The 13,593-nt window shown below is 38.9% G+C and overlaps 1 protein-coding gene across 1 annotated transcript; it reads right to left on the reverse strand.

Moving 5' to 3' along the window:
• Window positions 1-1,518: 1,518 nt before the first annotated feature.
• On the reverse strand, window positions 1,519-13,221 carry LOC311300256 (dolichyl-diphosphooligosaccharide--protein glycosyltransferase subunit STT3B-like). Its single transcript, XM_084424422.1, has 15 exons — window positions 13,119-13,221; window positions 12,747-13,034; window positions 11,787-11,852; window positions 10,459-10,558; window positions 10,193-10,291; window positions 9,939-10,085; window positions 9,022-9,070; window positions 8,290-8,444; window positions 7,360-7,541; window positions 6,313-6,491; window positions 5,547-5,718; window positions 5,222-5,395; window positions 4,189-4,302; window positions 3,911-4,105; window positions 1,519-2,560 (listed from the first exon to the last, which is right to left on the reverse strand). Exons 2-15 carry the CDS (start codon window positions 13,017-13,019, stop codon window positions 2,465-2,467), a joined length of 2,001 nt encoding a protein of 666 aa, XP_084280548.1. The 5' UTR covers window positions 13,020-13,034; window positions 13,119-13,221; the 3' UTR covers window positions 1,519-2,464.
• Between the last annotated feature and the right edge of the window lie 372 nt (window positions 13,222-13,593).

The raw sequence follows: 13,593 nt of genomic DNA on the forward strand, positions 1-13,593 counted from the left end.
TGTCCACTGTGAGAGACATAATCTAAAAAAAAAAATCCAGAAATCACAATGTATGATTTTTTCAACTATTTATTTGTATGATACAGCTGCAAATAAGTATTTGAACACCTGAGAAAATCAATGTTAATATTTGGTACGGTAGCCTTTGTTTGCAATTACAGAGGTCAAATGTTTCCTGTAGTTTTTCACCAGGTTTGCACACACTGCAGGAGAGATTTGGCCCACTCCTCCACACAGATCTTCTCTAGATCAGTCAGGTTTCTGGGCTGTCGCTGAGAAACACGGAGTTTGAGCTCCCTCCAAAGATTCTCTATTGGGTTTAGGTCTGGAGACTGGCTAGGCCACGCCAGAACCTTGATATGCTTCTTACAGAGCCACTCCTTGGTTATTCTGGCTGTGTGCTTCGGGTCATTGTCATGTTGGAAGACCCAGCCTCGACCCATCTTCAATGCTCTAACTGAGGGAAGGAGGTTGTTCCCCAAAATCTCGCAATACATGGCCCCGGTCATCCTCTCCTTAATACAGTGCAGTCGCCCTGTCCCATGTGCAGAAGAACACCCCCATGCTTCACAGTAGGGATGGTGTTCTTGGGATGGTACTCATCATTCTTCTTCCTCCAAACACGTTTAGTGGAATTATGACCAAAAAGTTCTATTTTGGTCTCATCTGACCACATGACTTTCTCCCATGACTCCTCTGGATCATCCAAATGGTCATTGGCAAACTTAAGACGGGCCTTGACATGTGCTGGTTTAAGCAGGGGAACCTTCCGTGCCATGCATGATTTCAAACCATGACGTCTTAGTGTATTACCAACAGTAACCTTGGAAACGGTGGTCCCAGCTCTTTTCAGGTCATTGACCAGCTCCTCCCGTGTAGTTCTGGGCTGATTTCTCACCTTTCTTAGGATCATTGAGACCCCACGAGGTGAGATCTTGCATGGAGCCCCAGTCCGAGGGAGATTGACAGTCATGTTTAGCTTCTTCCATTTTCTAATGATTGCTCCAACAGTGGACCTTTTTTCACCAAGCTGCTTGGCAATTTCCCCATAGCCCTTTCCAGCCTTGTGGAGGTGTACAATTTTGTCTCTAGTGTCTTTGGACAGCTCTTTGGTCTTGGCCATGTTAGTAGTTGGATTCTTACTGATTGTATGGGGAGGACAGGTGTCTTTATGCAGCTAACGACCTCAAACAGGTGCATCTAATTTAGGATAATAAATGGAGTGGAGGTGGACATTTTAAAGGCAGACTAACAGGTCTTTGAGGGTCAGAATTCTAGCTGATAGACAGGTGTTCAAATACTTATTTGCAGCTGTATCATACAAATAAATAGTTAAAAAATCATACATTGTGATTTCTGGATTTTTTTTTTTAGATTATGTCTCTCACAGTGGACATGCACCTACGATGACAATTTCAGACCCCTCCATGATTTCCAAGTGGGAGAACTTGCAAAACAGCAGGGTGTTCAAATACTTATTTTCCTCACTGTATATATACAGGAAAAGTATATTTTTTTGTATAATTTTATTTGTAAACAATATACCAACTGGTACAAAAAAAGAAAACATTTTTTATTTTTATGTGACTATCACTATCATCATAACACTGAAAAACATGAAGAACAAGGAACTTTTGACTGAGAAATAAATATGAAATTCTTCAGCAGATCCAGTACAGAGTTCAGAGACAGTGTAAAGTGAGTTGAAGTCTGAGTTCAGCCTCTTCCCATTAGTGACAGTGTGAGATCAGCTGTTAGATGCAGATTTTCATTGTTTTTTGCATATTAAACTGCACTATAAAATCTGAGTTATGAATTATATGTAAAACCTTTCATACATTTATCACAAAGAGGAAATCAATTCAAAAGTCCAAAAGTCCTGATAATTATTGCATCTTTGATTCATATTCCAAACTAAATGAACAAACTCATAAAGAATCATTAAAACATAAATAAAATATAAAATCAGAACACTTTCAAAAATCACTTTTACAAAATATTAATACACTTGCATATTTGTCATGCATAAATGAAACAGGTCAGTTTTCACAATCAACAGATTTATGCTGATTCTAAGCTATTTGAATAAATGCATTTTGAAAATATGTAATAAACTACAGCATGAGTGCAGAAATCTGGCCCGTTTCTTTAATGAATGGCTGACAGATACGCTTCACATTAAGTTTATCCGTTTATGTTAAAACGGTGTAATCCAAAAATACAAGTCAAATACATAAATCTTAAATTTAGCCTGAAATATTTTGTGTAACTCATTTTCCGCTCAGCAACAGTCAGTGTAAATGTCTGAGGAGAACGTGAGCTCTTTGGTTCAATACTTCAGCTAAAAGTGTCACATTCCTGTTCTGTCATATAAAAACAATCTGTTCCCTTTCATATCAAACACATATCTAAGTATGAACCAGTGAGATGAAGATGATAACCAGTGCAGCTGATCCGGTTCAGTTCAGTCTGGTCCTGTTCGCTTCTGTTTCCGGTTTAATCTTCTGCCTTTCTTCAGGACGAGCTTGTTCTTGATGAATCCGCGTTTCCTCCTGGTCGCCTGCACAGACTGACAGCATTAAAACAACATCACAGGCTTCCTACACGTTTTCCACTTGAAAATTCCATATTTTTCCAGACCCAAATGTAATTCGTCATCAATAATTAGACCATATTTAACATAAATGGTTCAGCATTAATTCCAGCTTTATATTCGGTATCTAGTCCTGTCATCCGTAAATATTATTTTCTCAGGTTTTTTTTGGGTTGAGTTTCTTGAAGTGACAACATACAAAATTAAAATTAAAATAATAAAAAATATACAGACTTTTGCATGCACATGAGAAACTTTTTCATGCCCTTGAGAAACTATTCACATGCACATGGGAAGTTTTGGGTGCTTGCGCATTACGCAAGTGCCATCTGAAATTTTCTTCTAGAATGATCATTTTTATCAAGCTCGTATATTTAAGTTCAGTAATTTCACTTAAATGGCAATGCAAATTACCTATTAATTGTCATTTAAGGGAAATTCCTGAACTTAAATATACGAGCTTGATAAAAATGATCATTCTAGAAGAAAATTTCAGATGGCACTTAGAGGCTTTTGCATCTGAACACTTCATATATACTATAACATATTTCCTTTGTGCTTCACTGCCATCTCACTATGAAGAAAACAAGAGTGTGGATGCACATGAATTAAAGGGATAGTTCACTTTGAAATTAATTTTTTATATGTTTTAGCTTACCTCAAGGGCATCCAAGATGTAGGTGTCTTTGTTTCAGCAGTAGTTTCAATTTTGATATTTTTAGGTCAAACCGTTGTTGTCTGTCAGTCATATAATGCAGGTCTATGGTCACCACCTCATGCACAGAGAAGTCCAAGTGATCTGAAGCCAGAACGCGCACACGTCACACACCAGGATGCGCCCGCGCCCTCAGATCACTTGGACGTGGTTGTGTACAAGAGGTAAAAACGAAATACTGTTCGTTTTCTCACACAAACCGCTCGTTTCGTGTCTTAGGCCATCAATGTGTACTTACGATGGGGAATTGTTTAATTTGGACTCTGTGCTTGCTCTTTGAGCCAGTGACCATAGACCTGCATTATAAGACTGACAGACAAGAACGGTTTGACCTAAAAAGATCAAAATTGAAACTACTGCGGAAACAAAGACACCTACATCTTGGATGCCCTTGAGGTAAGCTAAAACATACCAAAATTTTATTTCAAAGTGAACTATCCCTTTAATAGAGATCAACTTGTAAAACGGTGCTAAGAATATCACGAGAAGAAACCCAAACCGCTTATAACCTGCATTTTTGCATAATGAAAAAGTGCTTCATTTTCTATTATAGAAAACGAAATAGTCTGGAAATGCAAATATTTTTCGATACGGTCTCGTACCTTCCTGGAGGATGGTGTGTGTTTGTGTGTGTGTGTGTTGCGCTCCAGCCGGTTCTGGGGATCTTTGACTCTGTAAATGCGAACGAGCCAGTGTTCGGAGCTGAACGCTTCCTCCAGCCGCTCCAGCCGGACGTCCTTGTTCCCGATCTCGGCGTTCCGCGTTCGGTCAAACCCTGGAGGAGTCATGAAGTCCAGCTGAACAGAGAGAAGCACGTTTGACAGGTCAGAGGTCACACGAGCAGCGTCACACAGTTCAGGTCATGTGAGCAGAATCAAACCTGCACTTCTCCGAAGCGATAGTAGGACATCTTATACAGCAGAGAGTGGAGCAGCGCTGGAGACGCGGATCTATCCACCCTGAACTCTCCCTGCGGCGAGAGGAAGTCCCTCTCCTGAACACACAGACACACACACACCTCATTCAGAGACACACACACTTCCTGTCCTGTTCAGGACTCTAGAACATCTTGTGTCTAATCAAGAGCTTTGAGATGAAATGACAGGAAAAGGAAGTGGATCCTTACATGTAAATGTGAAATGAACCAGCTGCGCTCTGGCTGATCTCTAGTTAACCTTCTCGTACAGAAGAAGTGTGATTTTAAAATTATTTTTATACTTTTAGAGTTTTTATATATATTTTGAATGAGATTTTATTGTAATATTTTTAGTTTAAGTTTAAGTAATTTTGTTACCACTTTTTTCCTCTTTATCACTTTTTTTTGCATTATTTTTAAATAATTTATTTAGCTTTATTTTATTTTAGTTATTTGACAAGGCAACATAAAAGTTTTGTTTCATCTAATATTTATATTTGTATTTAAGCTTTATTTCAATTAACTAAAACTGAAATAAAAATAAATTAAAGCTAAATAGAAATATATAAAAAAAGAATAATACAAATGACAAAAGCACAAACAATTACTAAAATTAAAAGTAATTTTAGTAAGTTTTTCAAGCTAAAACTTTGTGTTGAAGCGATAAAATTACACAAAACGGAATAAAGAAAACTTAACAGAAATATTAAAAAACTAAAATAAAAACGAATAAAAATTAAACAAAGATGGGATGAAATAGTAAATATCAGATGAAACACTTAAAAAAATTTAAATTAAAAATAAATTGTTTCTTTTGCCTTGGCAGCTAACAGATTTTTTTTTTTAAAGCTAAATAGAAATATAAAATAAAATAAAATAAAACTATAAAAATATCAGATGAAAATGACAAATGTTGCCTTGGGAACGACCTGAAATAAGATGAGTTGTTGTTGATGTAAAATGCATGTTGTCTCTCCGCTGATTAGCGCTGTCTCACCCGCACGTCTCCGGGATATTCTCCCTCTGCGATCCTCACCATCCACAGGAACTTGTTGATGTCGTCGCCCGCGTATCCGATCACGCCTCCGAAGACGATCAGCACGTAGTCCACGCCCAGCAGCCTCATGATGTCATACGCTGCGCTCTCATTGGACGCCATGGCTTTCCCCACCTGAGAGCCAATCAGAGAGAGGGAATCAGACTCCCAGTGTTTGGCGTCTCTTCCTGTGGAAAAACTAAATAACAACTAATGAAATGAAATAAAAGCTGATTATAAAATGGGATGTAAATATGATATGATATTATAATCCCGCTGTAATCACCAGGGCGATGTGGCTGCTGTTCCAGGTGTTGTTGTCCACTAGTGTGGTTCTGTTGGCCATGCCTGCGATCTGATACCCATAATCCCACCAGCTCATGATGCGTGTGTGTGGGCCGGTGTTGAGACGCAGCCAAGAGTACGCCTCTCTGAAATCATCCAGGATGTTACGCGAGCTGAAGGAAACAAACAGGATGAGTGTTTCCAGGATGGTTAGTGTGTGATGGGAAGGTTTAGGGGTCGGGTTAGTGTGTGTGTGTGTGTGTGATGGGCAGGTTTAGGGGTCGGGTTAGTGTGTGTGTGTGTGTGTGTGTGTGTGATGGGTAGGTTTAGGGGTCGGGTTAGTGTGTGTGTGATGGGTAGGTTTAGGGGTCGGGTTAGTGTGTGTGTGATGGGTAGGTTTAGGGGTCGGGTTAGTGTGTGTGTGATGGGTAGGTTTAGGGGTCGGGTTAGTGTATGTGTGATGGGTAGGTTTAGGGGTTGGGTTAGTGTGTGTGTGAGTGTGTGTGTGATGGGTAGGTTTAGGGGTCGGGTTAGTGTGTGTGTGATGGGTAGGTTTAGGGGTCGGGTTAGTGTGTGTGTGATGGGTAGGTTTAGGGGTCGGGTTAGTGTGTGTGTGATGGGTAGGTTTAGGGGTTGGGTTAGTGTGTGTGTGTGAGTGTGTGTGTGTGTGATGGGTAGGTTTAGGGGTCGGGTTAGTGTGTGTGTGTATGTGATGGGTAGGTGTAGGGGTCGGGTTAGTGTGTGTGTGTGTGTGTGTGTGTTGGTACCCGTCGTGGTTGTATGACGCCAGTACGACACTGGGACTGGAGTAGGCGTTACTGGTGACCCAGGTGCAGTGAACAGTGAACATCAGCAGGAGCAGCAGCAGCAGGACACTCACCAGACTCTTGATGTTTGAGCCCAAACCCTCTTCACACACACCCACATGCTTCCGCACCTTACCAACCTGAAACACACACACACACACACACAGTCTGATCACCAGCAGGGGGCGACACACATCACTTTCACACAGAAAATCTCTTGGACTTTTAAAATCAACATGACATCAACATTTACTTTCTTAATAAATATTTATCTCACTGTGATTGATTCATGACTTTATTTATGGCATTATTATAAAGCTCTCACACATCATTTGATATCTTTATAAAATTTGTTTATTTTGTATTTCTGTATGTATCTATTTTATATAAACAATTATATAATTATATTATATATAATTATATTGTTATATATTTATATAATTTCATATCATAAAAGTTATAACTTTAATATATAATTTATTTATAAATAAATTTATATATTTTTACAATTAATAATTTAAATATTTTACACCTCTTAAATTTATAATATAAAATATAAACAATTATATTTATTATATTTGATTATATATTTATATCATTTTATATAAAAATAATTAATATATTTATTCATTATTTAAAAATAAACTGTTACATTTTTAAATAACAATCTATATATTTATATAACCTTTCCCACTTCTGAAATATATAATATAAAAATAAAACTATTATTTAATATTTATTATATTTTATTTGATATCTAATAAAAAAAACATTTTAAATAATTAAGTATTTATAAATAAATGTATACATCTTAAAATAACAATTTATATATTTATTTAACTTTCTCCACCTCTGAAATATATATTATAAAAATATTTACTATATATTTATTCATACATTTTATACAATAAAAATGATACATTTATTAATAATTTTTTTGTTAGTTTATGGTTTATTGTGTGTGATGGAGTTTATGGTTTATTGTTGTGTGATGGAGGTCAGCAGCACCTTCTCATACACACTCCCAGAGTTCCTCCTGTCGTCTTCAGCCGGGGGATCGTCGCTCAGATAGCGCTCAAACACACTGGAGAACGCCACGGCTGACAGCACACACACCACCGGCGTCAGAGTCAGCATGAGGCGAACCATCACACCGGCGAAATACACTGCGCTGACGGCGTACAGAACCACTGGAGGGCGACAGAGAGACTCACGTCAAACTCACCCTTACACACTATCCATCCTAAACAGTGTGTGAGATTCAAATAAGTGTGTCCCAAAGCATAGTATATTGAAAAGAGTATGCCATCGTCTACTATTTCGGCTGGATTTTGGAAGTGTGGATACGTGCTCACTATAAAGGCTAATATTACCCACAATCCATTGCGCTTTGGAGGAGGAACAACAAACACAAGTAAAAAGTGTTAAAAAAACTACAAAGCATGGCGGATATGCGTGGTTTAGTGACTAATCAAAGTTTAACCTGATAAAAAAAAAATATTATTATGTTATCCGTGATATATTTCATCTGCAATAATGTGGACTTTTATAAAGATCCGTTTGGCCATTAACTTTTAAATGCATCATTATGCATTAATATGAGGAGAGTCTCCGCATGAAAGACACGCGACTGCAGATCAACGAGCTTCTGCATTTCTCTCCAGTGAAATGATATTCAAAAATGTGGAGGATTTTGACTGTGACAAGATGATTGACAGGTCAGTTTACTGGTGACAAGACCCGACAGAGAGTTTAAAGACGCAATTGTATGACGTGATAGTTTGTCCCAAAGCTTGTCTACTCTTCTGCTACACACTCAAAAGTATCTACTTTTACTTTACAAAGAGAGTACATACTTTTAGGGCGTAGTATAAGTAGGCGAGTTGAGACGCAGCAACAGAGACACTCAGCCCTGGACCTGAAGGAAAGCAGCCGTACCGAACACGCGCTCGTCGCTGATGTCTCTGATGCAGAACCAGAGGCCTGCTGGGAAGGTGCACACCAGTACGTGAAGGTCGAAGAAGAAGGAAACCCAGGTGGTGGGCTGATGCTCCGACACCGACGCGATGATGGGAATGTGAACCTTCGCGTAACTGCACACAGAAAAACACCCTGCATTTACCAGAGTAAAACATGTCCTCAAATCACCTCAAACTCAGAGTGGAAATGAGATTTTGTGTCTGTGAAAAACTGGACATTTTTAGCAGAGATGCCGTGCATTTACTAGAGTTTCAGAGTTGATTTCGTCCCAGCAAGCAATTTTGTGTTTAAAAGACGTCTAATAGACACAGCCCAGACGTCTAGACTAAAACAAGGCACAATTTGGGCTGTCAGTGAAAATTTAATACAAGTCTGAACCATAGCCCAAGAATAGACTAGTCATCAATTAGATAACAAAGAAATGAAATGAGTGAAGAAATGAAACAAAACACACTGTTTACTTTGCTTACATGATGGAATATCATACATCTCGCAAGTTATTTTGGCAAAAACATAACCAAATTCAAGGTTATTTTGGCTGGAAGTGTGTTACTCATAGCCGGACTATATCGGGTCTATAGTTAACCTGGACGGTGAAATGATGGCTAATGCCAGCTGGGGTGCATGTTGCCCATCCTGAATCAGCCCATAAATGATGAGATATTAATAGTAAATGTTGTGAATGTTTACCCCGTGTCCCAGAGTGAATAAAAGCGTCCACTCCACGGAGCGATCCAACCTGGACACACCAAACACACACCATCAGCAGCAGCAGACGCTCGTGTCATCACACATCCACACTGTCGGGCGGAAACCTTGAAGGTCCTAAAACACAACTTTTCAGGAATAAAAAATATATATAATTCACATCATTGTCAAAGTTGATATTGTGGGTTAATATAGTCAGACACTTGCATGTGTCATTATATTATTAATATTTTACCACAGTCAAGCTCAAATGGAGTTTGGAGGTTTATGGCCAGTGAATATCTCACTTGTTTTGTCTGTCATTAGAACGGCTGCATTTGAGGCATTAAGTGCATCAAATTACATTTCATCAACTTACAGGTTACAAAGTGTATTGTAGCGATGTGTGCGCTCAGTTTTCTCTCTCATTTGTCCAAAATCTCATGTTATTAAAGATGAAGTGCTACACAAAGGCTCTTTAAGACAGTATTGGCTATGACTCGACGACAAAGAGACACTCTTCTCCACTCCTCAAATACATTAAACATCAGTGTTTATTCTGTAAATATAGTGTTTCTTGACTAAAGAAAATGTCGTACTTGTTCAAAGAACCCGTTCTTTATTTACCATTGCATTGCAAACGAGCAGAGACGCTCCAAACTGTGTGCGGCACGTCATTCACGGTAGAGGTGGGCGGGGCTATGAGGTTTGACTGACAGTTTGAGGAGCCAATGGCATTACAAGGTTTAGTCACAAGCTCTTTTTAATACTTAAATATTTGCAAAATCCACAGACAGATGTAAAGGGAGATCAATAGTAATGATTTGATATGATTAAATGTAATGATTAAATATGGAGATACGAGGTTTCCGCCAGAGAGCGGCGATATGTAACATTATGGTGTACCGCGGTAAACTGACCGATGCAGTTGAGGTAAACGAAACACACACACAGCAGCGGCGCAGCGGCACAGAGAGCCACAGAAAACACAGTCTGTCTCTCCTGACGCGTCAGTCGCTCTCGCAGGGCCTGCAGGAAAGAGTAGATCTGCACGAGCACAAACACACCTGCACACACACACACACACACAGGGAGCTGAGAGATACAGATACACAAATCAACACTGAATAAACGTTTGTGTTTCTGACGCTGTAGCCAATGAGGAGAGACTCACCAGCCGCTGCCATGTGTTCACTGGTTCTGATTGGCTGAAACCCAACGAACGGAATCTGCATAGACAGAATCAGACCAATGACGTAGAACGTGCTGTACGCTGAGAGAGAGAGAGAGAGAGAAAGAGAGAGAGAGAGAGAAAGAGCCAACCAATCAGATTCAAGACAGCAACAGAAGCTTCATCAGTCTCTTCTGGTCAGTAAAACGCTGGAATGATTTTTCTTTGAATCTTTCTGTGAATCTTTGCGAGTCTAGACTGAGACTCACCGATGTAAACTCTCTTGCTGAAGCGGCGCATCAACAGCAGCACGAACACGTGAAGAGGAATCAGATTAAAGATGAAGACGTAACCGCCCCACGCAGACACCTGAAACACACTCATTCCCTCAGTCGAAACACTGAATCTCTGAAACTCTGAATCAATCAGCTTTGAAGATTCAAAAGAAAAACCTTCTTAAAATTACAAATAAATTCAGTGCGTTTATGATCAGATCATGATAGAAAAGCGTTCACTGCCCTCATGAAAAAGAAGTACACTTAAGCATACATTTTTAATGGAGTACTTATTATACTTTAAAAATAATATACTTGAGTGCAAACTGAATGTAATGTTTTCAGACACTTACTGAATGTTATTTGCTATTATAAGAAAACCTATTGTAGTTTGGATTTATATTAAATGCAATTAGTTGTACTTAAGTGTGCTTTTTTGCGACCCACTTAAGTAGGACTTAAGTACAACTTTATATATATTTTCATAAATGCATCTATGGTCTTTGAAATATGGTTAAAGTGTAATGCTGAATGCACTGACAAGCATTTATGCAAGCATTTAATATTGAGTAACACATTACAGTTAAAGTCCCCCTGTGGTGAAAATCAAGTTTTTTTAATGTTGTTTATATGTCTATGTGTTTTTTTTTAATATGCTTTAAGACAAAGCATGTGTAAATTCATAAGTCGACACCATTGCTGAGTATTTCCTCCTAAAAACTGCAGTGAACCAAAGACAGTCTCAAAAACACGCTTTGAAATCGCTGGTGTTTCTGACGTCACAAACTACCTTGTAACCAATCAGATCAACGTGTGATTGTCAACCAATGGATCTCTGAGCTGAGTGAGTGAGTGAGTGGAGGCGGGGCTCATTTGCATATTCATAGAACCACGAATACTAAATGATGCAAGGGTGTCGAATTATGTTCAAGCTATTTTAAGGCATGAAGAATTTTAAGGAGAAAACGTTTAAATATGTAATTTTGGTGATCAAAGATGAGTTTTAAGGGATAACATTATTGACTACAGGGGGACTTTAAATTATAACCAAGTACTTTACATGAGCTCTTAATGCAGATGTACTTTTAATATGACATTATTACAAAGTGCACTTTTTAAAAGTGTGTTACTAAGCATAATCCTGAAAGTGTGCTCTCTTTAAGTGCTCTTTTATTTCATTGATCTTATAATTTTCTTAAATATACCTTTAAGATTTGAAGTACACTACAAGTGCTTACTCAATACAATTAAGTGTACTTCTTTTTCACCAGAGCAGACATGCAGGGTAAATTCAGGAACATTGTTCACACTCAGACATTCACCATGTAGAAATACGAGAGACAACATCCGACGGTCCAGAACACAGATCCAGTTTTGACGGCCTTCACCTGCACACACACACACACACACACAGAAAACTCACTTCCAGTTCAGATCAAAGAGTGACAGCGAACTAGGGCTGCCCTCGACTAAAGCTTTTTCTAGTCGTAGTAGTCGTTCATTTAAGCCATTAGTCGAATAATTGCGCGTTTATTTTATTAAGCCATAAATCATAATAATGCGCCTTTAATTGCCTATATAAAATATGTATAGCCTAATCAGCGCATAAATTAAAACATAAAGCTTGCCACAGCGCACCGACAAACGTAATGATTATGAATGTGTCGTGTAAAAAAACGGAATGAGACTGTCTGAACATTTTAATAATTTATTGGTAATGTTTTCTGTGTTTTGGGCTGCAGAGATTAAGTCAACGATTATTGTTATACCTCTAATAATTTTAGATCAGATTCCAATCGGATACACGCTAGAGCAAACCAGATTGTCACAGACTGTTCCCACACTGGCCACTTTTTGTCTTGTTTGACCTCTTGCCCTCGGGAAAACGCTACAGGTCAATAAAAGCACGGACTTCCAGATACATGAACAGTTTCTATCCTAAGGCCGAACACTTTCTTAATCAACACACATAATATCTCTGCACCCCATATTCCATATTCAGAGTTTTAAATGATTTGCTCATCTGTCATTTTATTATGTACTTGGGCAATATACAGTAGAGTATCAGTGCAATTATATTTATCTGTTGTGTGTGTGTATTTATGTTAGTGTGTATGGTATGGTATGTTACGCAGTTGGAAGGGCATTCACAGTTTCATTGTATTTTAAATGCAATGACAATAAAGTTTTCTATTCTATATTCTATTCTATTCTATACACAAATGATCGGATTTGGACTGACAGTCTGAACAAGGCCTAAGGAGGAGAGCGCTTCCTCTTACCCACAGGAAGAAGGTGAACTGCAGGGCGAATATGGCCACGGCCTCGTTGTCGAAGGATCCGGCCACCGAGCGCGAGATGTATCCGGGAACCACAGCCATGAAGCAGGCGGACAGAAGCCCGGCCGCACGACTCCACAGCTCTCGCGTCAGCAGGAACGTGGACATCACCGTCAGGCCGCTGAACACGGGCGCCAGGAACACACACACGTCCCGGATGTGCACGCTCAGGTGGACGAGGTTCAAGAGGTAGTGGATCAGACCTGCCGTCACCATCAGACCTGGATAGACCTGCAGGAACACACAGAATCCGGTCTGGGATTCTGACAGAAGAGAATCAGGTTTCAGGTGTGAACGAACTGAATCGCGACTCACCGTTCCTCCAACGATTCGGCCGAGAGGATACCAGGCTCTCTCATCAAACCAGTTCAGGAACTCGTAGAAGCCATTCGTGCTCAGATGATGAGTCGACCTGTAATTAAACCTGTTCTCACACACACACACACACACACACACACACACACACACACACACACACACACACACACACACACACACACGCACAATTTTAGGACAGTAAACAGTTATGCTGTGTCTATGACTGATTCTGTCAAAGGTGTCAGAATGAGATACTCAATAAGAACATGATCTGAATTAAAAATCAAACTGATATCAATTACAAACACAACTGATCTAAATTAAAAACTGAACTAAATTTATTTAAAAAAACACTGATCTAAGTTAAAAATAAAACTGATCTGAATTAAAAACAATTGAACTGAATTAAAAATCAAACAGATAGCCTATGGATTTACAAACACAACTGATCTGAATTAAGAACCGAATTTAT

This window comes from Rutilus rutilus, assembly GCF_951802725.1.
Source record: "Rutilus rutilus genome assembly, chromosome: 11".
NCBI lineage: Eukaryota > Metazoa > Chordata > Actinopteri > Cypriniformes > Leuciscidae > Rutilus > Rutilus rutilus.

Coding starts and splice junctions, on each gene's coding strand:
- LOC311300256 (XM_084424422.1), bottom strand. CDS start 13,019: ATGGTGACGGCAGGTCTGATCCACTACCTCTTGAACCTCGTCCACCTG. Junction 4,303..5,221: donor AATATCCCGGAGACGTGCGG/GTGAGACAGCGC, acceptor CTGTGTGTTCAG/GAGAGGGACTTCCTCTCGCC. Junction 2,561..3,910: donor ACACACCATCCTCCAGGAAG/GTACGAGACCGT, acceptor CAGTCTGTGCAG/GCGACCAGGAGGAAACGCGG.